Source organism: Capra hircus, chromosome 17 (genome assembly GCF_001704415.2).
Source record: "Capra hircus breed San Clemente chromosome 17, ASM170441v1, whole genome shotgun sequence".
NCBI lineage: Eukaryota > Metazoa > Chordata > Mammalia > Artiodactyla > Bovidae > Capra > Capra hircus.
The window spans coordinates 34040079-34066765 of record NC_030824.1 but is presented as its reverse complement, the minus strand read 5'-3'; the positions used below and the strand labels follow the sequence as shown (position 1 = coordinate 34066765).

Here is a 26687-nt window from a genome sequence, read left to right as displayed (position 1 = left end):
GGAAGGAAAACAGGTTAATTAGGACAAGCTAAGTGAACTATTTGACTGTGTAATCAGAAATGACTATACCAAAGCTGAAACTGTAGCTTACAAGTTGCATTTGCTTTCTGTTTTCAGCAAATTGCAGTGAGGTTCACATTAGCAATGTGCGCTATGAAGATACGGGAGCATACACTTGTATCGCAAAAAATGAAGCAGGAGTGGATGAAGACATCTCTTCTCTTTTTGTGGAAGATTCTGCTAGAAAGACCCGTATGTATTGAATACACACACACACACACACACACACACACACACACACACGGTAAAAAAATCTGCTTGCAATGTGGGAGACCCAGGTTCAATCCCTGGGCTGGGAAGATCCCCTGGAGAAGGGAATGGCAAGCCATTCCAGTATTCCTGCCTGGAGAATCCCATGGGCAGAGGAGCCTGGTGAGTTACAAACCATGGAGTCGCAAAGAATCAGACACGACTGAGTGATTAACACATACACACACACATCATACTCAACTTTAAAACTAAGCTTTTTTCAGAAACAGCAGCATCAGAAAATGCTAAGAAATGATCAATTAATAAAAAAATAAACAAAAGTAGTTTTCATACATAGGAAGGATAGAATTCTTGAAATATTAAAAGTAAGTTGAAAGATTAAGTACAAGATTGTGAAATGTTCAATATGACATGAAAGTGATTTTGTTTTTTTGGCAGATGTATATAAGCTATTTTGAGTCCTGTCTTCCCATTTCCTTATACAGGAAATTAAATCCTTTGTAAATTCCCTCTCCTCAATGATTTGGGATTCTTGGTCCCACAATACAGCCAAGGGGTATCCTATAAGCTTAATACCATAATATCATTCTTTTTTTCTCTTCTGCACTGTAGTCAGTGGTCCAATAGCTGTCCATCAATCTTTTTCTGCCACAGGTAGAGAAGTAAGCCACCTGAAACATCCACTGCCCTGGCACCAACACGCCATGGGCTATTCTCTACTTACTGCTTGAAATCCTTTGTCATCACTGTACATGTCTCCTGATTTTCTCATGAAGTTTTAAGAAAAATGTAGTGTCCTACTTAAACATTTTTACCTGGTGAAAGGAATATGATGGGAAGGAGATACTAAAGATGAATTTTTGGTTACAGCTGAACTATAATATTTAGAACACAAAGTACTCCTGTAGCATTGATCAAGTAAGCTACCTATAGGGAAAGACTCAGACACTTTCTTCCTCTGGTACACATGGCACACATGGCTATTTTCAGATTCTTTCTCAATTTGCTTGGACTGACTATTCATTCTCCTTGCTCCAAAGTCAATCTGTAAAGTCTATCTACAACTCATATTAGTCTAAGTTTTTCAGGGACTCTGATATTTTGAGAATCCTTTATATGCTAATTTCTCTGAGCCCCAATTTTAGACAAGGTTCAAGCATTGTCCCTTGGATGTGGGGTATAATTTTGGGGGGAATCCAACATTCTCCTGTCAATGGTTGTTCAGCAGCTTGTTGAAATTTTGGAGTTCTCACCATAGAAGATGAGCTCACATCCTTCTACTCTGCCATCTTAATAATACAGTACTTGGGTGCAGTTTCAAAAATGACAGAATGATCTCTGTTCCTTTCCAAGGCAAACCATTCTGCATCACAGTAATCCAAGTCTATGCCCTGACCAAAAATGCCAAAGAAGCTGAAGCTGAATGGTTTTACAAAGATATAAAAGACCTTCTAGAACTAACACACACAAAAAAGAGAGATGTCCTTTTCATCATAGGGGACTGGAATGCAAAAGTAGGAAGTCAACAGATACCTGGAAAACAGGCAAGTTTTGCCTTGGGGTACAAAATGAAGCAGGGCTAAAAAAGTATTGCCAAGCTAATGCACTTTTCATAGTAAACATCCTCTTCCAACAACACAGGAGACAACTCTACACATGGACATCACCAGATGGTCAATACCAAAATCAGATTGATTATATTCTTTGCAGCTGAAGATGGAGAAACTCTATTCAATCAGCAAAAACAAGGCCAAGATTGACTGTGGCTCAGATCATGAACTCCTTATTGCCAAGTTCAAATTTGAATTGAAGAAAGCAGGGAAAACCACTAGGCCATTCAGGTATGACCTAAATCAAATCCCTTACGATTATACAGTGGAAGGGACAAATAGATTCAAGGGACTAGATCCAATAGAAAGAGTGCCTGAAGAACTGCGGATGGAGGTTCATAACATTGTACAGGAGGCAGTGATCAAAACCATCCCCAAGAAAAAGAAATGCAATAGGCAAAATGATTGTCTGAGGAGGCCTTGCGAATAACTGAGAAAGGAACAGAAGCAAAAAGCAAATGAGAAAAGGAAAGATATATCCATCTGAATGCAGAGCTACAAAGAAGAGCAAGGAGAGATAACAGAGCCTCCCTCAGGGGTCAATGCAAAAAAAATAGAGGAAAACAATAGAATGGGAAAGACTAGAGATCTCTTCAAGAAAATTAGAGATACCAAGGGAACATTTCATTTAAAGGTGGGCAAAATAAAGGTCAGAAATTGTTTGGGCCTAACAGAAGCAGAAGGTATTAAGACGAGATGGCAGGAATACACAGAAGAACTATCCAAGAAAATATTTAATGACCCAGATAACCATGATGGTGTGATCACTAACCTAGAGCCAGACATTCTGGAGTGCAAAGTCAAGTGGGCCTTATGCAGCATCACTATGAACAAAGCTAGTAGAGGTGATGGAATCCCAGCTGAGTTATTTCAAATACTGAAAGATGAGGCCACTAAAGTGCTGCACTCAATATGGCAACACATGGAAAACTCAACAGTGGCCACAGACCTGGAAGAGTTCAGTTTGTATTCCAATTCCAAAGAAAGGCAATGCCAAGGAATGTTCAAACTACCACACAATTGCACTTATTTTGCACGCTAGCACAATGATGCTCAAAATTCTCCAAGCTCAGCTTCAACAGTACATGAACTGAGAACTTCCAGATGTTCAAGTTGTATTTAGAAAAGGCAGAGGAACCAGAGATCAAATTTCCAACGTCTGTTGGATCATAGAAAATGCAAGCAAATTCCAGAAAAGCATCTATTTCTGCTTCATTGACTGTGCTAAAGTGTTTGACTGTGTGGATCAAAGCAAACTGTGGAAAATTCCTAAAGAGATGGAAATTCCAGACCACCTTATCTGCCTCCTGAAAAATCTGTATGCAGGTCAAGAGGCAATAGTTAGAACCGAACATGGAAAAATGGACTGGTTCCAAATTGAGAAAGGAATACATCAAGGCTCTATATTGTCACCTCGCTTATTTTTCTTTTATGCAGAGTACATCATGTGAAATGCTGGCTGAGTGAAGCACAAGCTGGAAACAAGTTTGCTGGAAGCAATCTCAATACCTTCATATATGCAGATGACACCACATTTATGGCAGAAAATGAAAGGAATTAAAGTGCCTCTTGATGAAATTGAAAGAGGAGTGTGAAAAAGCTGGCTTAAAACTCAACATTCATAAAACGAAGATCATGGCACCTGGTCCCATCACTTCATGGCTAATAGATGGGGAAACAGTGGAAACAGTGAGAGACTTTATTTTTTTAGACTCCAAAATCACTGCAGATATTGATTGCAACCATGAAATTAAAAGACACTTGCTCCTTGGAAGAAAAGCTATGACCAACCTAGACAGTATATTAAAAAGCAGAGACATTACTTTACCAACAAAGGTCCATCAAGTCAAGGCTATGGTTTTTCCAGTAATCGCGTATAGATGTGATAGTTGGACCATAAAGGAGGCTGAGCACCAAACAATTGGTGCTTTTGAACTGTGATGTTCACGAAGACTTCAGAGTCCCTTGTACAACAAGGACATCAAACCAGTCAATCCTAAAGGAAATCAATCCTGAATATTCATTGGAAGGACCGATGCCGAAGCTGAAGCTCCAATCCTTGGGCCACTTTATTCAAAGAACTGGCTCATTGGAAAAGACTCTGATGCTGGGAAAGATTGAAGGCAGGATGAGATGGGGATGACAGGATGAGATGGTTGGATGGCTCTGCTGTCTCAATGAAAATGAGTTTGAGCAAGCTCTGGGAGATGGTGATGGACAAGGAAGCCTGGTGTTCTTCAGTCCATGGGTTCGCAAAGAGTCAGACATGACTGATGGACTGAACAGCAACAAAACATTGTCCCTGTAATCTTCTTATTCCTCTTCAATCAGTGTGTAAATGAGGATATGAATGGATCCAATGAGGAAGGAGACTCTTATCCAGGTCATGGCTACCGGCATTTTTGTACTATATTGTGTCTGGCTAGTACAACTACTTTTATAAGCAAATATTTTAAAATAAAATTCCAAAGTAGAAAATGAAAAAAAGAAACTCAGTTTAATGACCTAGATAACATCCATGAAATTTTGTTTACTCCTTTTATATAGTTATGCTAAATACCAATTTTCTATTTACATCCTGTTAGAAATTAATTTTAGGACAAGTAGTTGAAAACTTTACTTGTCCTTGTCCTTTATGATGCAGACTTTAATTTCAACTCTGTATTTTAATTTTCTTTCAATATTGGTCATATATTTTTCTGCATATCTCTGTTACAAAATTGAAACATCTAGCCATAGTTTCTTTAATCAATGAATCATACTATCTACCATCATGGAAATTTGTGAAAATTTTTACTGGAAAATTTAATAAAATTTGGTCATATTGTTCATTTATTTATCAACAGTTCATGAAATCATGTTTTCACTTTATTTTACTTATTCCTTCAAACTCTTGCAGGTCAAAATAAGTATTTTTAAATAATTTTGAGATTATGTTAGCAATATGCTGTTAAAATCAGAAATGATATTTTGATAAGATATAACAGTGCAGCCTTATTATATTTGTTTATGGAATTTTCAAAGCCATCTTATAAGAAACAGTACAAGAGAAAGATTTAGAGACTTTTGTTTTCTAAGTCTGGAAGTAAAACGTTTATAGATATTACTTATGTACTTAAATTATGTGAGATTTTCAAAGAAAAAGCATGAAAACTAGATTTTATTTTTAATTAATTAGTGAATTTTAGTAAAATTGTTAACATAGAGTCTACCTTCTCAATGTATTTTAAGGGCACAATACCACATTGTTAAGTACAGGGTCTAAGTTGCACAGCAGAGCTCCAAAATGTATTCATGTTGCATAACTACAACTTTAAAACCATTGAACAGCTCTTGGTTTCTCCTTTCTCCTCTTCCTCTGCCAATCACCTTGTATTTTCTGCTTTTATGATTTTAATCTTCTTAGATATCTCATGTAAGTACAATTACACAGTAACTGTCCTTCTGTGACAGGCTTATTTTAATCAACATAATGTCTTCCAGGTCCATCCACATGGTTCCTTCTTTTTAAGAGTGAATAATATTAAGTTATATGTATATACAATATTTTCTTTATCCATTGATTTGTCAGTAGCTATTTGGGTTATTTCCATATCTTGCATGGTGTGAATAATGCTGTGTACAGCTATGTCTCTGATTCTGATTTCAGTTTTTTTCAATATACATCTATAAGTGGGACTGCTGGATCATGTGATAGTTTTATATCTAAACTCCATGATGTTTTCCATAGTGGCTAAATCATTTTACATACCTACAAATGAGTCTAGACCTTCCAATTTCTCCACATCCTTTCCAATACTTTTATCTTTTTCTATTTTGATAGACAAGTATGAAAATACTATCTCATTTTGGTTTTGATTTGCCTCCCTGATGATTAGTGGTGTAGAACACTTGTTTATGTGGTCTATTGGCCATTTGTATGCCTTTGGAGAAATGTCTATTTATGTCCTTTGCTTATTTTTAAGATGGTCAGTTATTTTTTACTATTGAGTTATTGGAGTCCCTTTTTTTGAAAATTAAATGCTTACCAGATATAAATCTTGAGTATATTTTCTCCCATTCCATAGGTAGTTTTTTCACTCTCTTGATTTTTATTTTGCTGTGCAGAAGCTTTTAAATTTGACATATTCTAACTTGGCTATTTTTGCTTTTGTTACATGTGCTTTTGAGAAAGTTATAGGCCGATATGCCTAATGAATATAGTTACAAAATTCTTCTATAAGAGATCAGTGAACTGAATCCAGTGACACATGAAAAAGAACATACACCATTGTCAAATGGGATTTGTCCCTGGGATGCAAGGATGGTTTAACATAAGGAGATTAGTTAATGTGATTAGCACAATAACAAACTATACTATAAAAATCATTTGATCATCCAATAGATGTAAACACAACATTTAAAACATCTTTTTATGATAAAAGTTCATTTTACAACACTCTTTTACAATAAAAATGCTCAGCAAAGTAGATTGGAAAGAATTTACCTCAACATAGTTAAGCTCATAAATTTTTAAGCTCACCACTAACACTGTACTCAATGGTAAAAAACTAAAAATCAAAACAAAAAAATTTTCCCCTCTAAGATCAGGAACAAAACAAGAGTACCCACTTCCATGCTTCTATTCAGCATAATATTAGAATTCTTAGCCTTAGCAATTAGGCAAGGAAAATAAATAAAGATCATTCAAATCCAAGGAAGGAGAAAAACTGTTTCAGTTTGCAGATTATATGACCTTAAATAGGTAGATCCCCAAAGACTCCAGATCCACACACACACACAAACCTGTTATAATTAATAAACATATTCAGTTAAATTGCAGGATACAAATTCAACATACAAAAGCAGTTGTCTTTCTATATGTTTACAGGATATATTTGCAAGGCAATAAAGAAAACAATTCCATTTTCAAATGCATCAAAAAGAATAAAATACCTAGGAAAAATCTGACCAAGGAGGTGAAAGCCCATACATTGAAAACTATAAGAAACTGATTAAATAAATTGAAAAAAAACTCAAATAAATGGAGACATATCATGATACTCTGTGCTCATACATTAGAAGAACGAATATTTCTGAAACATCCATCCTAAGCAAAGGAATCCCTGATCCAATGTTATTTCCATCAAAATCTCAGCAGCGTTTTACAGAAATATATTTTAAAAATCCTAAAATTCATATGGAACAGCAAAAAATTCTAGGATAACTGAAACAAACTTGAAGAAAAATTTGAGAGTTAATTCAAAATCATTGCAAAGCTATAGTAATTAAAACAGCTTGTTATTGATATAAACAGAGACATGTAGACAAATGGAACAGAAAATAGAGCCTAGAAATAAATCACATGTATACAGTCAAATGACCTTGACAAGGGCTTCAGAATACTCATTGGCTAAAGGGTAGTCTTTTCAAAAATCGGTGCTGGCAAACAGTATCCACATGTAGAATAATGAAATTAGACCCCCACCTACACTGTATACAAAAATTGGCTCAAAATAGTTAAAGGCTTAGGTATAAGACCTGAAAATGTAAACCTCTTCTAAGAAGACATAAGGGAGAAGCTTCCTGACATTGGTTTTGTTAATAAAACCAATGGATTTTAGCTGTAACACAGATACCCAGAACATCACTAACCCATGTCTATATTCTACTATTTTGTAAGCATGCAAACACAGTTTCTTTGTAATAACAAATTTATCTCTCATTTAAATAGAGACTTTTAATTTCTGTTACATTTGTTTTCCATAAACGTGCTGTACCATTATCATAGATACAGTTGTTACTGTGAAAGTAGCAATTTTTAGAAAGTAGTGCACATAATTAAAACCAGGATAGAGTTAAATAGGTAAGCTTACTGAGTATAATATTATCAATGATAAAAGAGAATAAACTGAAAGTGTGAGACTGTGTAGTACAAGGCAGTTTTCCTTGGGATGTTTCCTAGTACTCAATAAACTGTCAGAATTCTGTATAACAACACCAAAATAAGGGGGAGGACACATCAGGGAAAACTACACCCCTTTGTAAATCTCTAACTTAAGAATTGCTCTGGGTTCTCTTCTAGTAGTTCCATGTACAAAGGCTAATAATATTAATTACACAAGTCACATTTGTATGTTGACAGATAAATAGTCTCAAAAACGCAGAGGAAACATTCACAGACCAATCAATGATGACTTCACTCTTCTTATTTGCACATATTAAAAATTATTGATCGACCTTCAGCAAAAATAATTTTGGAGATATTTTTTCTTTTGAGCAGTGATGAGATACAAAGTACAGTTGACCCTTGAAGAATGCAGGGCTTAGGAGCCCCAACTGCATTTGCAGTTGAAAATCTGAGTGTAAACTTGCAGTAAGCCTTTGATATCTGCAGTTCCACATCCATGGATTCAACCAACCACAGAATGTGTAATATTGTAGTGGACGGTTGTTGGGAAAAAAAAAAAAAAAGGCAAAAAACCTGTATAAGTGGACCCACACAATTCAAACACATGTTGTTTATGTATCAACTGTGTATCTAAAAAGCAGATTTTTCTAATTGAAGAGCATGGATTTTGCAGTAAGACATGAATTAGAATTATTTTTCTACCATATAATAATCCTATGACTTGGATCTATGACTTAGCCTCTCTGAGCTTTAATATTCTTATCTGTAATAAGGCATAGATACTAATTCACTAAGAGAATTCTGTGCAGATATAGAAAAGCACACACTGTAATGCTGGACATTTTGCCAACTCCTACCAACCTTCTGAAAATAATTACTTACTTCTTGCTAGAAACATTGATAAAAATCATTTTAGTAAGACTGGAAAATCTAGTAATTGTTTAGAAATCAGAGAGCTACCAAAATAAATGAAATATGTACATAGATTTATGGATAGGGATAGATGTAGATAGAGATATGAGTGTATATTAACACCTATAGTATTACATATCCAAATATAAAATATTATTATTGTCATCATACTGGAAACTGACCCTGCTGAGAAGAGTATATTTTTTCCTTTAATGTAGATATTAAGATATTTTGAGTAAAAATAAATATTTTTCCAGGGTCCAGTTTTGCTAGATTTGAAGCAAAAGCTTTACTTTATTTCCCCTTTACATTGGTCAATTTTCATTTCTATTATGCTAAAACAATATGTGGTAAAATGCTTTTCTTCTGTTTTCAGTTTGAAAGAGGCAGAGAAGAGGTATTGAATCTCATGTAGACAGCAATAAAAAGCAGAGAAAGATTTACAAGTTTGGGGCTAACTGACACAACACAGACTTTAACCATGGGTTCAGAAAAATCATTTAGTTATTTTCTGTATAACTGAATTCTCATAGTAGTATCAATCTCATTTTTTCTTATATTTCCCAGCAATATGATGCTGTTGAAGACAGATTCATGCAAAACATCACAGTCCATGGGGTTGATATTTGTGTGTCTGGATCTTTGAATTGGAAAACCTTGAGTTATAGGTCCCAACATGCTGACAAAACTCACTGGAAGTTTTGTCATGTGACAAAACTTGAACTACAAGAAAATGCTGTAAGATAATATAATCTCCAGTTACGTTAGGGTTAGGGCTTGATGACTAAGATTTAATGGAATGGTATACAGGGAGGATTTAAATGCAGAGAACTATAGAAATGGGCCCTAGACAGTTGTGTAGTGCTTTTAACAGGGAGGAGAAGATGATTTGAAATATGTGAGGGGGTTTAGGTAGAGGTAGAAAGTTATTTATTTGGAAACATCTTGCACAGAGCACAAGCACTCACAGCACTTACATTCCCTCTGGAAGGCAATCCTCAGAGCATAACAACTCATCTTCAGAATTATGGTAAATGAAAAGCAATACGAATGTAGGCTACTCTGGAAAGCTTTCAAGCCTCTGCCTGTGTTAAATACTAGGTGCTGATTATATGACATCTTTCTGGGATTTTAGTAAAGGACATGATTAATCTTACTTCTCACAAATATTGGAAGATAATATCTAAATATGTTACACTAGTATATATACATATGTACATATATACATATATATATACATATATACACACACATGTTTTTCTTTTTCTGATTGTCACAAGCAATATTGCATTGGAAATATTGGCTTATTACTACATTACTTACATTAAAATTAACTTCAATAAATTAATATTTGTTGGCTATCATGAACTAAAATTAATTATTAAACTCTACAATAAGGTTATAAGAATGAACAAATTACATAAATATATGATGTTCATATAAGTTAATAATTATTATAAAATGTGATAACTATTATTCACAATACACAGATTTAAAAATATGGTGAAACATAGCCATTTGTACCTAAATATTCCAAAAGCTATATGAATGTTTAAGAAGTACTTACCTAGTTTAGAAGTAGAGGAAAGGGTCTTAAAATAGGTTAAATATGATATTTTTACATTTAAAGGCAGTTTAAGTATGGTGTCACAAACTTTGGAAATAGAGCATATTCTGGTAACATGAACAAGTTGATTAACCTTTCTAGTCTTCATGTACTTTCTATTTTTAAAGAATACAGAAAATACTTCTAAAGAGCAGTTGTATAGATTTAATGAGCTCATTTATGAATGGATTTATCCATGTCTACAGAGGCTAGTATAGTATAAATGAAGAATAGTATATAGTCTATCTGGTATGAAGTAAAACTTAAAGTGTTAGTCATTCAGTTGTGTCTGACTCTTTGCAACCTCATGAACTGTAGCCTGCCAGGTTCCTCTTTGTCCATGGAATTCTCCAGGCAAGCATACTGGAGTGGGTTGCCATTATAGATGGACCCAAATGCACCAGTTATCAATGAATAATCATTTTTATATTCAACCAACATGAGTTAGGTAGAATAATTAGGAATCTGGAAAATCTGTGGTTAGAGATATGGTGTGGACATCATAGCCAGGGTGATATTTTAATCCTGATAGTTCTGAGCTAAGAGCTGGGGTCAAAAAGAATCAAATAAAAACAAATATTTGAGAAAAATTAAATAAATCAATAAACAATATTATTGTTAACTTTATTTAGCATACACTGAATACTACTCAATAAAAGTACTATGCTCAAAACATTTTAAAGTAGAATGAACAATTCACGCTTATTTAGAAAAACACAAAACTGTTAAATATTTCTCACAGACCTTTACATATGAGTAAACTTTTTATGAAACATAACACACTAAGGATAATCAGACTCATGTCGAGGTTAACCATGCATGATAAGCATTTATTATTTTTGTTATTTTTCATTATTTATCTTAAATTCTAATATTTATGCTCTCAATTTGGTCAATGACATTGTCACATCCTGTGAATTAGTACATTTCATAAATTGTGTCATCTGTTGACCCCAAACATGCTGAAATGATCTGCCTCATGATTTCCATATCTGAATCCTATTTTTTTCAAAATAGCACCCTCTTCAATGTCATTAAATAGACCCTGTTTCTAACTCATTGCCATTTTTTGCACAGTGATAGCAGCTTGTCATCTAACAAGAGGCTATATGATCCGAATGTCATCAAACTGACAGGTTTACAACAATCATCAGTAATCAGGCATCACTTGCCTACAAAACAAAATACTACTCTAAGTTTTCTTTTGTTTGTATTTTTCTATTGCTTCCATTTTGTCTGCAGGGCTTTATATACCTTCAGTGGAATATTCCTATCTCATCTCATATTACACAATGACAATTTGCCTAATTTACTTTATGATAAAATTAGGAAAGTAATGATGACATTTTGTTTATATTTCCTCAGGCATGCACACTAAATAAGCTTATATATAGTGATAGTACTGAGTATAAAATCTCTGTACTAATATTTTGTTATTGATGTTCAGGAAAAAATTTTAGGACTCACTTTAATTCCAGAGGCATTATACTTGGTGAATCTTTTGCAGAATAGCTGATACAGGTGGCCTCCAATTTTCAAAAATTCAATTTAGGCCACTTTGCTTTTATGAAAAACTTACATGTATCAGCATTCCCTAACCAAAAGAAACCCTAAAAGGATTTTCATTTTATGAAACATGGTAAAAAGTTAAAATCATGTTCAGTCTGTTATGCTGCAGCCTTTAAAGAGTCTTAGGAAAGTGTGTCCCTTAGCAAAGTGTGTTCTAAGGTAATTCTTCACTTTATGACATTTTGGCTTGTGAAAAATTTCTCAGGAACACTCCACTTTTGGATAGAGTGGAAATCTGTTTTTGGAAACCTGTAGTTAGGTCCAAAACAAGGTTAGAATTATCACTCCATGATTCTCTTAGAGTTCTCAGATATAAGAACTCTGTCAGAAAATGGTATTGATGTTTGAAGAGTCAATAATTTAGAAAAAAAAAAAAAAACATGCCTTTCAAATTCCCAGCTTCCCAGGTGAGGGGCTGAAGATATCTTTTTTATGTTTAATGAAATCTAAATTTTTATCAGCTGTGTACAAAGAGCCCAGATTATACATCTGTGTGCTCTTTAACCTCTGTTTGCCCAAATATCTGGATTCTTACAAGAACTGATTGTTACATGAATATGCCAGAAAGAGTAATGAGTCAGATAGTTTGATTATTGTTTATCCTCCTTAGTTGCTTTACATTCCAAGTTTGTGTATATTTCCGTATTTCTGTTGAAATACTATGAAATATTATTAAATATTAAATTTCTTAAAATTCAGTTTTCTAACTCATGCAGTAATATCATGTGCCAATTTAAATATCTTTCACCTAAATTGATCTATTCTCTAATGCATATATTTATTCTAGACTCTGCATAATAAAATAAAACTTTTAGAAATATTCCAAGAATTTTAGCAATATTTTAATAAAACATAATTATTAGTGAATAAAATATTTCCATTTTTATCTGAAATATATCCTTATAGAAAGTCAAAATGTATTTCTAGGTAATGTTTGGATTCAGAAGAATGAGGTTATACCATACATTAAGTAAAAAGGTGTGTTATATTCTAATGTAATTATTATAATGGTGCTTAAGTAAAGACTATATAGATACATATATGTATATATTACATCCACAATTGTGCTAATTATGGTTGTGCTGTGCTTAGCTGCTTAGTCATGTCCAGCTCTTTGTGACTCCATGAACTGTTGCCCGCCAGGCTCCTCTTTTCTTGAAGATTCTCCAGGCAAGAATTCTGGAGTGGGTCTCTGTGCCCTTCTCCAGGGGATCTTCCCAACCCAGGGATTGAACCCAGGTCTCCCACATTGCTGGCCCAGGGAAGCTGCTAATTATGGTCATGCTAATATTAATATCATAATATAATTTTAGGGATATGGTTCAAAGACAGAAAAAATATCATAAAAACAGTAAGATTAGATTAAATTTAAGAAGTTCTAATCATAAGAGTTTGCCCTCAAGATATTGGCAAGATATTAAAAAACTAATAAGAACTTAGAATCATAGATTGATTGATTAATGCAGTGATATATAGGTAGGGAGATAAGCAGATAAATATAGGGGAAACAACTTATATAAAACTAGGCAGTACTTTTAAAAAGACTTTGACATTATCTATTAGAGTTGATTTTGCATATGCCTTGGAAAGCAGCAATCACACATATTAGAGAAACATTGAATGGCCATATATTTAGAAGTTTTTTAGGAAGAACCTGCCATGCACTTAGTATTTTGAAATAATATAGTTTCATTTTATGTGCCTTTTAATTACTTCCGTATTTCTATGGTAGCTAAATTAATTTAACTGAAATACTTTTTACAATGGCTGCAATTTTATTTAAATAATTTAAATGTGTTTGAAGCTGTTACTTTCCCCAGTACATGAATACTATTTCAGCATTACTCCAAATTTATTTGTTGTCTAATGTCTGTTCGAAAAGGGATATTTACAAAGTTTATAAAGTTAACATGTTTCATTGTAAGGCAAACAAAAAATGTACAGAGAACAATAGATTTGCTGGTTTGTGTTTTCACCTAAGAAATATTCACTGCGGAAAGAACACACACAAAGAAATATGCTGCTAGAATACAGCTAACACTGTATAAGATAGCTCTGAACTTTCTGAAAGGCTATAGTTTGGTTGAGTTAGAAGTAAAGGACAGCTAGAATAACATAATTGCTGTAATAAACACACAAGCCAAATATGATAGGATTGCAGCCCCAGAAATATCAAATTCCAACTGAGTTGCATTGCATAATCTTTATTGAGGTGATGACATTTGAGTTACTCTTTGGTGTGTAGTAGTAATTGTACAGCTGGAAACTTGCAAGTGTGTCAACTCAGGGAAGAGTCATGAAGAACATGGTGGGTTTTATTAACTTTGCATAATATAATCATAAAAAGATTTGTTGAGAATTTGCAGTACGTAGTGAGAATGAATTATTAGGTAGAACCAGATTAAGGGAGCGACTGAACTGAACTGACTGAGATTAAGGGAGGCATTGAAATTTAAGAATAGAAAAAGTCAAATTAGGGTTTACTTACATGCTATATTTCAGCAAAGGAAAAATAAGTTATTTGGGCTTCCCAGGTGGTGCTAGTGGTGAATAGCCTGCTTGCCAATGCAGGGGACTTTAGAGACGCAGGTTTGATCCTGGGGTCAGGAAGATCCCCTGGAAGAGGGCATGGCCACCCACTCCAGTATTCTTGCCAGGATCATGGAGAGAGGAGGCTTGTGTGCTACGGTCCAAAGGGTTGAAAAGAGTCAGACACAAGTGAAGCAACTTAGCACAGCACAGCACAGCCATTATTTAGCAATTACCTTGGAGAAATAACCCCCATTTTTTTTTTTTTTTGGCTAGATTTCATTGTTAATATGTAGTAAACGTGTGAGTAATTTTTTTCTCAGCTGGGTAGGATTAATTGAATTGAAATTGACAACATAGTTGATAAGACCAGTAGTCTTCTGTGTTGATCGTTTAATCTCAATATGGAATACGTATTGTGAAAATTTGTTTCAGTGTGCTACTGGAACATAGCTAACATGACCATTCAGTATAAGGCTGAATCATCTTCCTTTTCTTATCTTTTGATAAGTATTTGGTATAATGGCATTTCTCAAAAGATTAGTGTTACTCGATTGATCAGTCTATTTGAACCTCTAAGGAAAAAACATTCAGAAAATATTATTTTTGTAATAAATAATCATATTAAAATAGTCGAGAACTAAATTATGCCTTAGGCTGTTTATGCCTATTAATTTGTAACCAAAAAATTAGAGCAAAACTGGCAATGAAAAGACTCAATTATAATAATATTCAAAAGATAATCTACTGCCAGCTTTATGTTTTGTGGCCCTTAAGCAACTTCTACTTCATACCAGTTGGTGCAGTGTTGGCCAGTACACAATTCTCAGATTAGTCTCAGAGACTAATCTGAGTTTATTTTGTTTGATACTTAAATAAGTGGGTACTCTGCTCATCAATTTATTTTTAGAATATATTATTTCACTCCAGACTATTTGGTTAGTCTCATATTTTTAGCACATGCTTACTTTATTTTGCTTTTAAAAAATTATTAGGGAAATTAACTCAATTAGAGATATTGGTATCAATGAAATTTTAATGAATCCAATATTTGAAGATACTTGGCACAGTTTTAGCATATAACAAGGACTCAATAAATGTGTTCTGGTTACTGATATTGTTATTATTCTGGACCATTAATTTTTAGCTTTAAATTAAATATTTAAATTTAATATTTCCGTAAATATATTGAAAAATTGCTAAAATTATGTAATGGTAAAAATGGGTAAAAGTGAAAAATCCTAGGAATAGAACTATTCAAGAAAGAGTTACAGATTAAATATTTTATATTCTGTTTAAGAGAAAACTATTTTGAGGTTCAGGTTTATTTAGGGATTGCTTATACTTTTATCAGCATGTATAACAACTGCCAATTTGTTTACTCTTATATCTTATATAGTCTGTAGCTTCTGTGAAGCTTAATTCCCTTTTTGAATCTCACAGCCACAAGAAACATTTTATGCTTATGTTTGAAAAAAAGCTCTTGGAACATAAGATTTCAGGGTTGTATTCAAATTGTATCATTTTCCTTTGCCATTCCATCTTTTAGAGAGTGGGAAAGACAAGTTTCATAGTGAATGTTAGTTAAAAAATACATACTCATATATGGGAGGGAAACCATCAGATTCCCAAAATCATGCCTAACAGCATCTTATTTTCAAGAGTGAGTGATAATTAGAGGTTACGTGAGTGGAGTCCTTGTCACATCAGAAGACTTCGGCTGAAAATGCCTCACGTTTCAGTGCCAAGTTCACTCTTCACATAGCATGGTTGGCTCCACCACTTGGTATTTCTCTTCCTGTCACTTCCCTCTCAGCATCTTTGACCCTGTTCTCTTCTCTGTGCCAGTCACTGCAGCAGCTCAAGTATTGCTGTTGTCTGTTCTGCCCTTTTCTCAGTGCTGACAATGGAATGAAGAAAGGCAGCTGGCATTGTTTTCTTTTATCAGTACAGAATCTGTATTAGTTGGGATGGGGACAGGAAAGGAGAGGAGAGAAAAGAGAGGAGAACAGAGATGTTTCTTTCTTGCATAATTTTCCATCATTTGTTTCTCCAGTGACAATTTGAGGTAGTGATTCAGCTGGCAGGAATAACAACGATGTTTCAAATGAAGAAGACAGTGTATTTAAAGTAATCAGGGAAGTAACTCCAAATTTCTAATCTTAATGTGTAGTGGTGATTTTTTTACCTGGCTTTAGAAACTGATATCACTTTTTCAGACTTTAATTTTCCCTTCTAACATGATGAGGAAGAATTTTGTTTCTCAATCTCATCTTTAGGCATTTACAACTAGTGAGGACAGTAACTCTATGGACAAAATATTAGGCTCCTGAAAGGCTAGAGATTTAAAATCAGGTAGCATTATGACCAGGAGTCTTAATGAGACAAGGTTCTATCACTTCATGGGAAATAGATGGAGAAACAGTGGAAACAGTGGCAGACTTCATTTTTGGGGGGCTCCAAAATCACTTCAGATGGTGACTGCAGCCATGAAATAAAAAGATACTTACTCCTTGGAAGATAAGTTATGACCAACCTAGACAGCATATTAAAAAGCAGAGACATTATTTTGCCAACAAAGGTCCATCTAGTCAAGGCTATGGTTTTTCCAGTGGTCATGTATGGATGTGAGAGTTGGACTATAAAGAAAGCTGACCATTGAAGAATTGATGCTTTTGAACTGTGTGTTGGAGAAGGAGATCCAACCAGACCATCCTCAAGGAAATCAGTCCTGAATGTTCATTGGAAGGACTGAAACTCCAATACTTTGGCCACCTGATGCAAAGAACTGACTCATTTGAAAAGACCCTGATGCTGGGAAAGATTTAAGTCAGGAGGAGAAGGGGATGACAGAGGATGAGATGCTTAGATGGCACCACTGACTCAATGGACATGAGTTTGAGTAAACTCTGGGAGTTGGTGATGGACAGGGAGGCCTGGCGTGCTGTGGTCCATGGGATTGCAAAGAGTTAGACACAATTGAGCGACTGAAGTATAACTGTAAGAAGCATAGAATAAAAAGAAAGAAAGAAAATAGAAAAGCAAACCTGTGGATAACTTGAGACAGTTTTCTGATTTCATTACATTGTCCTCTCTCTTTAAATATACTATTGAAATATTTTAACTTTTAATTTAAATATATGTGTGTGATCAATGGCTAAGTTGTATCTGACTGTTTTGCCAACCCCACAGACTGTGGCCCTCTATATTTCTCTGTCCATGGAATTCTCTAGGCAAGAATACTGGAGGCGGTTGCCACTTCCTATTCCAGGGGAGCTTCCTGACTCAGGGATTGAACCCATGTCTCTTGCGTCTCCTGCATTGACAGGAAGATTTTTTTTTTACCATCGGGGAAGCCCATATGTGTATATAAATACATACATACATACATACATACATACATACATATATATATGTACAATTTTTAAGGTTATTTTCATGTACAGTTATTGCAAATACATATAATATATAATATTACAAATGTTTGTTGTATTGCCTATGTTATGCAATTATATTCTTGAACCTATCTTACATCCAATGTTTTGTGTCTCCCACTCCCTAAACCCTAGATTGCCCCTCCCCTACACTGATAACTACTAGTTTGTTCTCTGTATCATGTAAACCTGCTTCTTTTTGGAAATATTCACTATTATTTTGTATTTTTCGGATTCCACATATAAGTGATATCACACAGTATTTATATTTTTCTGTCTGACTTATTTCACTTAGCATACTGCCCACTAAGGCCATCATGTTGCTGCAGATGGCAAAATTTCACTCTTTAATGCCTGACTAACATTCCATTTTATGTGTATATATGCCACATCTTCTTTATCTGTTTGACTTTTCCTGGGCATTTACATAGCTTCCATATCATGACAATTGTAAATAACGCTGTTATAAATAGTGGGGTGCATGTATCTTTTCAAATTAGAACTTTTGTTTTTTGGATATGTACCCTGGAGTGGAATTGCTAAATCATGTGGTAGTCCCATTTTTAGTTTTGCAAGAAACCATCATTACTCTTTTCTACAGTGACTTGCATCAATTACATACCCACCAGCAGTTAATGAGAGTTCTCTTTTCTCTATATCCTCCCAACATTTGTTATTTGTGTTCTTTTGATGACAGCCTTTCTGAGCTATGAGGTGATATCTCATTGTTTTGATTTGCATTTCCCTGATGATTAGCAATATTGAACATTGTTTCATATTTGCATTTCTTCTTTGGAAAAATATCTATTCAGTTTTTCTGCCCATTTTTTAAATTTTTTTTTTAATTTTTATTTTTACTTTATAATACTATATTGGTTTTGCCATACATTGACATGAATCCACCACGGGTGTACATTTTTTTAAAATATGATTTTTGTTTGGTTGGGTTTGATTTTTCTGAATTGTTTTTTGATATCGAGTTGTATGTTGGATATTAATCCCTTATCAGTTATATCATTTGCAAATTAAACCACCCCAAGTTTCACTTTGTTCATCTAAATAATATTTTTAAAACAGGTAGATAAATTTTAATAACTAGGAAAACATAGACTAGTAAGTGAAAATGCTGTGAAAGGTTGAGAACACCTTGTGATGTCATCTTAGGTAGGACCTGCCATTCTCTCCCCACTAATGTGAGCAAAACAAAGAAACTTGTGCTTTTTTTAAAAAAAATAAATACTACTGAACTACGTCAGAAAGAAGGAAAATTATTCTAAAGCAGAAAAATGCTAGGAAAGATGTCAGTTTAACATTGAAATGGCCAGTGCAAATAATCTTATTTAACAAATGACTCAATGAACAAGTTGGACATGCCATGTACAGTTAACTCATCTTGGGACCATCAGGATACTTTGTAATTTGATAACAAGTCTTCCATGATTAAGCTGAAATTCCTTTATAAAATTCATTGTTCATTTATAATCCTCCAATTAATATTTTTACATTGAATTTTTTACTGTGTAACACATATTTTGGTTCTCTATCATAAAATTGTATGAGAACTAAGATTTATTTAAAGTACTTCCAAAAGAAAATTTCAGGTCCAGGATTAGTCATCCTTTTAACCAAGTACTTGTGGTTTTAGTGCTATAGGGTGGGGATTTAACAGATTGAGAATGTTTGGTTTTACATTATTGTTTAAAAGCAAATAAAAGGCAATATGGAATTTGCTTTATTCAATGCAATGCAAACACTTGAACCAATTTTTAAAAAAGACAAATTGAATTGACCAAGAATCTTGCCATTGGCTTGCTAATAAGGCTTTTCCTATTTGACAAAGCCTGTCTGAAAAGACATGTAAATATCTCTTCTTTCACAGTGTGTATACTCAAATATTAAACTATTTCTCTTCATTAAAAAAGCAATATATATGAACCATATTAGTGCTGCAAGGTGCTTCATTTTGAGTCATAACATAAGGTTATTCCCCTTCTGGATCACAGCCTTGTCATAGTGCATGGGCTTGCATAACACAGTGAAGCTACAAGCCATGTTGTACAGGACCACATAAAATGGTTGGGTCATAGTGAAGATTTTTGACAAAATGTGGTCCACTGGAAATGAAAATGGTAACTCACTACAGTATTCTTGCCTCAAGAACCCCATGGACAGTATGAAAAGACAACAAATATGACACCAGAAGATGAGTCCCCAGGTCAGAAGGTGTCTGATATGCTACCAAGGAAGAGCAGAGGGCAATTACTACTAGTTCCAGAAAAATGAATTGGCTGGGTTAAAGCAGGAAAGATGCTCAGCTATGGAGGTGTCTGGTGGTGAAAGTAAAGTCTGATGCTATAAAGAACAATATTGTATAAGAACCTGGAATGTTAGGTCCATGAATCAAGGCAAATTAGATGTGGTCAAGCAGGAAATGGCAAGATTGAACATAGGACACCTTAGAAATCAATGAACTAAAAATGGACAGTTATGGAAGAATTTAATTCAGATGATCACTATATCTACTACTGTGGGCAAGAATCCTTTAGAAGAAAAGTAGCCCTCATTATCAACACAAGAGTCTGAAATGCAATACTTGGGTACAACCTCAAAATGACAGAAAGATCTCAGTTTGTTTCCATGGCAAATAATTCAACATCACAGTAATTCAAGTCCATGCCCCAACCACTGATTCCACAGAAGGTGAAGTTGATTAGTTCTATGAAGAACTACATCAGCTTCTAGAACTAGCAACAAACAAGATGCCCTTTTCATCAGAGGATTAGAAGGCAAAAGTAGAGAGTCAAGGGATATTTGGACTAATCGCAAGTTTGGCCTTGGACTACAAAATGAACCAAAACAAAGGCTAACAGTGCTTTGTAAAGAAAAGACACTGGTCACAGCAAATACCCTTTTCCAACAACCCAAGAGACAACTCTGCACATGGCCATCACCAAATGGTCAAGCAGAAATCAGATTGATTATGTTCTTTGCAGCCAAAAATGAAGAAGCTCTATCAGTCAGTCAAAAAAAATGAGACCTGGAGATGACTGTGGCTCATATCATGAGCTCCTTATTGCAAAATGTAAGCTTAAATTGAAGAAAGCAGGTAAAACCACTAGGTCATTGAGGTTACACCTAAATGAAATACCTTATGATTATACAATGGAAGTGATGAAAAGATTCCAGGGATTAGATCTGGTAGGCAGAGTGCCTAAAGAACTATGAGTGGAGGTTTGTAACATTGTACAGGAGACAGTGGCCAAAACAATCCCAAAGAAAAAGAAATGCAAGAATGCAAAGTGGTTGCCTGAGAAGGCTTTACAAATAGCTGAAGAAAGCAGAGAAGTGAAAGGCAAGGGAGAAAGGGAAAAAACATACCCAACTGAATGCAGAGTTCCAGGGAATAGCAAGGAGAGATAAAAAGGCTTTATTAAATGAACAAAGCAAAGAAACAGAGGAAAACAACTGAATGGGAAAAGCTAGAGATGTCTTCAAAACAACTGGATTAGCAAGGGAACATTTAATGCAAGTATGGGCATGATAAAGGACAGAAACGGTAAGCACCTAATGGAAGCAGCAAAGATTAAGAAGTGGTGGCAAGAAAACACAGAAGAAGTATACAAGAAAGGTCTTAATGACCTGATAACCAATATGGTAACTCCCCTAGAGTCAGATATCCTGGAGTGTGAAGTCAAGTGAGCCTTAGGAATCATTACCAAGAACAAAGCTAGTGGAGGTGATGGAATTCCAGTTGAGCTATTTAAAATCCTAAAAGATGATGCTGTTCAAGTACTACACTCAATATGGCAGTAAATTTGGAAAACTCATCAGTGGCCACAGGACAAGAAAAAGTCAGTTTTTATTCCAATCCGAAAGAAGAGCAATGATAAAGAATGTTCAAACTACTGTACATTTGCACTCATTTCACATGTTAGCAAAATTATGCTCAAATATCATTCAAGCTGGACTTCAGCCGTACATAAACTGAGAACTTCCAGGTGTATGAAGTGAAGTGAAGTTGCTCAGTCGTGTCCGACTCTTTGAGACCCCATGAACTACAGCCTACAAGGCTCCTCTGTCAGTGGAATTTTTCAGGCAAGAGTACTGGAGTGGGTTGCCATTTCCTTCTCCAATGTATAAGTTGGGTTATTCTCCTGATGTATAAGTTGGGTTCAAAACAGAGGACCCAGAGATCAAACTGCCAGCATTCATTGGGTCACGGAGAAAGCAAAGAGTTTTCAGTAAAACATCTATGTCTGCTTCATTGACTACACTAAAGCCTTTAATTGAGTGGATCTCAAGAAACTGTGGAAAATTCTTAGAGATGAAAGTATCAGACTGCCTTATCTGTAGCTTGAGAAACCTGTATACAGGTCAAGAAACAAGCTAGAATCATACATGGAACAACAAACTAGTTCAAAATTGGGAAAGGAGTATGACAAGGCTGTATATTTTCATCTTGTTTATTTAACTTATATGCAGAGTACATTAAGCAAAATGCCAGTTTGGATGAATCATAAGCTGGATTCAAGTTTGCCAGGAGAAATGTCAACAACTTCAGATATACAGATGAAAGTGAAGTCACTCAGTCGTGTCTGACTCTTTGCGACCCCATGGACCCCATGGACTGTAGCGTACCAGGCTCCTCCCTCCATGGGATTTTTCCAGGCAAGAGTACTGGAGTGGGTTGCCATTTCCTTCTCCAGGGGATCTTCCTGACCCAGGGATCGAACCCAGGTCTTCTGCATTCCAGGCAGACGCTTTAACTATATACAGATGATACCACTATAATCACCAGAAACAGAAGAGGAATTTAAGAGCTTTTGATGAAGGTGAAAGAGGAGAATGAAAAAGCTGGCTTGAAACTCAACATTCAAAAAATAAAACTAAGATTGTGGCATTTGGTCCCATCACTTCATGGAAAATAGAAGGGGAAAAAAGTGGAAGGGGTGAAAGGTTTTATTTTCTTGGGTTCTGAAATCAATGTGGACTGCGACTGAGCCTTAAAATCAAAAGACACTTGTTCCTGAAGTGAAGTGAAGTGAAGTGAAGTGAAGTGAAGTGAAGTGAAGTCATTCAGTCAGGTCCAACTCTTTGCGACCCCATGGACTATAGCCTACCAGGTTCCTCTGTCCATGGGATTTTTTTTTTTTTCAGGCAAGAGTACTGGAGTGGGTTGCCTTTGCCTTCTCCAGGGGATCTTCCTGGCCCAGGGATCAAACCCGGGTCTCCCTCGTTGTAGGCAGACACTTTTACCGTCTGAGCCACCAGGGAAGTCTGACAAACTAGAGAGCATATTAAAAAGCAGAGATATCACTTTGCCAACAAAGGTCCATATAGTTAAATATATGGTTTTTCCAGATGTTCTGTACAAATACGAGAGCTGGTTCATAATAAAAGGCTGAGTGTCAAAGAATTGATGCTTTTGAATTGTGGTGCTGGAAAAGATTCTTGAATGTCCCATGGATGCAAGGAGATCAAACAGTGAATACTGAAGGAAATAAACCCTGAATATTAATTGGAAGGACTGTTTCTGGAGCTGAAGTTCCAATATTTGGCCACCAGATGTAAAGAGCAGACCCTGATTCTGGGAAAGACTGAAGGCAAAAGGTGAATGGGGTGGCAGAGGATGAGATGCCTAGATAGCATCAGCAACTTTACGGATGTAAATCTGAGCAAACTCTGTGAATCAGTGGAGGACAGGGAAGCAGGGAGTGGTACAGTCCATGAAGTCTCAAAGAGTTGGATATCACTTAGCAACTGACAACAACAACATGAAGTTCTTATCTTTGAAGGTATATTTCTCTGTATGTTTAACAAAAAATGTGTGTACATATGTATATAAACATATATGTTATCCATATACATGCACTTGTGTGTGTGCATGTCTTAGACATTATTCTAAGCAATTGAAATTATTTCGCTCATTGCATGCTCTTAAAATCCTCATGCTGTCTTATTTTCTGTTATATTTCATGTATTTCTTTAGAAAGCTTTTCTAGAAGAAGTTAACACCTATTAATTTATAACCAGCTTATTTTATGAGACATCATTCAGTTTCTACATGAAAACTTTCTCAGACAGTGTGAAGTTCAACATAATCTTTTTAATCTTGTTCAGTTCAGTTCAGTCGCTCAGTCGTGTCCGACCCTTTGTGACCCCATGAATCACAGCACGCCAGGCCTCCCTGTCCATCACCAACTCCCAGAGTTCACTCAGATTCACGTCCATCGAGTCAGTGATGCCATCCAGCCATCTCATTCTCTGTCGTCCCCTTCTCCTCCTGCCCCCAATCCCTCCCAGCATCAGAGTCTTTTCCAGTGAGTCAGCTCTTCGCATGAGGTGGCCAAAGTACTGGAGTTTCAGCTTTAGCATCATTCCTTCCAAAGAAATCCCAGGGATGATCTCCTTCAGAATGGACTGGTTGGATCTCCTCGCAGGCCAAGGGACTCTCAAGAGTCTTCTCCAACACCACAGTTCAAAAGCATCAATTCTTCGGCTCTCAGCTTTCTTCACAGTCCAACTCTTATATCCATACATGACCACTGGAAAAACCATAGCCTTGACTAGACAGATCTTTGTTGGCAAAGTAATGTCTCTGCTTTTGAATATGGTATCTAGGTTGCTCATAACTTTTCTTCCAAAGAGTAAGCATCTTTTAATTTCATGGCTGCAGTCACCATCTGCAGTGATTTTGGAGCCCCCAGAAATAAAGTCTTTCACTGTTTCTACTGTTTCTCCATCTATTTCCCATGAAGTGATGGGACCAGATGTCATGATCTTCATTTTCTGAATGTTGAGCTTTAAGCCAACTTTTTCACTCTCCTGTTTCACTTTCATCAAGAGGCTTTTTAGCTCCTCTTCAGTTTCTGCCTTAAGGGTGGTGTCATCTGCATATCTGAGGTTATTGATATTTCTCCCGGCAATCTTGATTCCAGCTTGTGTTTCTTCCAGTCCAGCGTTTCTCATGATGTACTCTGCATAGAAGTTAAATAAGCAGGGTGACAATATACAGCCTTGATGTACTCCTTTTCCTATTTGGAACTAGTCTGTTGTTCCATGTCCAGTTCTAACTGCTGCTTCCTGACCTGAATGTGATGGCTAGTAATTTTTGATATTAAGTTTATGACCTACTTCTGTGATTATCCTGTTTAGGTTTCTGCTGCCTCTTAGTGCCCTGCCACTAATATATTTTATAATGTCTTTAAAGATAAACAAATGTAATTGAAGTATAAACTTATATATTCAACCAGAATGCTTTAAATATCATGGTATTTAATGCATTTGTGGTATGTAGTTGTACTGTGTAACTTCTCTCACAAAATATTTATCTAAAAATCTTCACTTATCTGAATAAGTAACTTTTTAAAGTAGTCAATTTCCTTCAAAGAATATATGTCTTTTATTTACACCATATTTAAATATAATTAAGTCTACATTTTAGTATTTAGAATATATTGTGTGTGCTCAGTCACTTCAATCGTGTTCAACTCTTTGCGACCCATAGACTGTAACCCACCAGGCTCCTTTGTCTATGGGATTATCCAGGCAAGAATACAGGAGTGGGTTGCCATTTCCTTTTCCAAAAATACATTATAAAGTATATTATAAAATATATTAAATATGCATATTTGAAGACATATTCCATAGTACGGAATTCAGAATATGAGAGGAGTAATAAAAATTGCTAGAAACACTTCTTTTATAAAAACTGATATTCATTGCTAGATCTTTAAAGTCTACCATCTTTAACTTTTTCTTTGCATATATGCTGTTAATGCCCAGCTCTTCTTAAATTTGCCTAAAAAATTTGTTCTCACTTATGATAATACAGAGAGTCCTCTGGTAGCCCTAATGATAGATTAGAATATGCTTTTTTTTTAATTTTTATTTTTACTTTATTTTACTTTACAATACTGTATTGGTTTTGCCATACATTGACATGAATCCACCACGGGTGTACATGCGTTCCCAAACATGAACCCCCCTCCCATCTCCCTCCCCATAACATCTCTCTGGGTCATCACCGTGCACCAGTCCCAAGCATGCTGTATCCTGTGTTGGACATAGACTGGCGATTTGATTCTTACATGATAGTATACATGTTACAATGCCATTCTCCCAAATCATCCCACCCTCTCCTTCTCCCTCTGAGTCCAAAAATCCGTTATACACATCTGTGTCTGTTTTGCTGTCTTGCATACAGGGTCGTCATTGCCATCTTTCTAAATTCCATATATATGTGTTAGTATACTGAATATGCTTTTATGCAATGTTTTGTTTTGGCAACATCTTCATTAATTTAATTTCTATCAGTGTGCTGATCTTGTGTTCTGCTTAGGAGATGGATATATACATATATAACATCATGTGCCAGGTACTACTTAAAATGTGCTATGATCATTTTATTTTTAAAATTATCTAGTTCATCCTGTTGTCTCTGCTCTAGATGATGAATTTAAAGCAAAAGCAAAAGTAACTTTGCTACCTAATTAAAATGGTAGAGTGTGTAAATGAATTAATTAGAAGGCAATGTTTTTCTCTTGTATATCTGTAGCTGCTGCTGCTAAGTCACGTCAGTCGTGTCTGACTCTGTGCGACCCCAATAGATGGCAGCCCACCAGGCTCCCGTCCCTGAGATTCTCCAGGCAAAAATCCTAGAGTGGATTGCCATTTCCCTCTCCAGTGCATGAAAGTGAAAAGTGAAAGTGAAATCGCTCAGTCGTGTCCAACTCTTCACAACCCCATGGACTGTAGCCTACCAGGCTCCTCCGTCCATGGGACTTCCCAGGCAAGAGTACTGGAGTGGGGTGCCATTGCCTTCTCCTATCTGTTGCTAATTACCCACTATTTTTAATGATGTCACT

At 35.4% G+C, this 26687-nt stretch overlaps 1 protein-coding gene across 2 annotated transcripts in view; it reads left to right on the top strand.

Moving 5' to 3' along the window:
- Positions 1–26687, top strand: part of FSTL5 (follistatin like 5) — an 863982-nt gene that overhangs the window by 697724 nt on the left and 139571 nt on the right. For both annotated transcript variants that reach the window (XM_018061498.1, XM_018061497.1), the window contains exon 9: positions 118–252. In XM_018061498.1, the coding sequence (XP_017916987.1) occupies positions 118–252 (135 nt within the window). The remainder of the gene's footprint in view (positions 1–117; positions 253–26687) is intronic.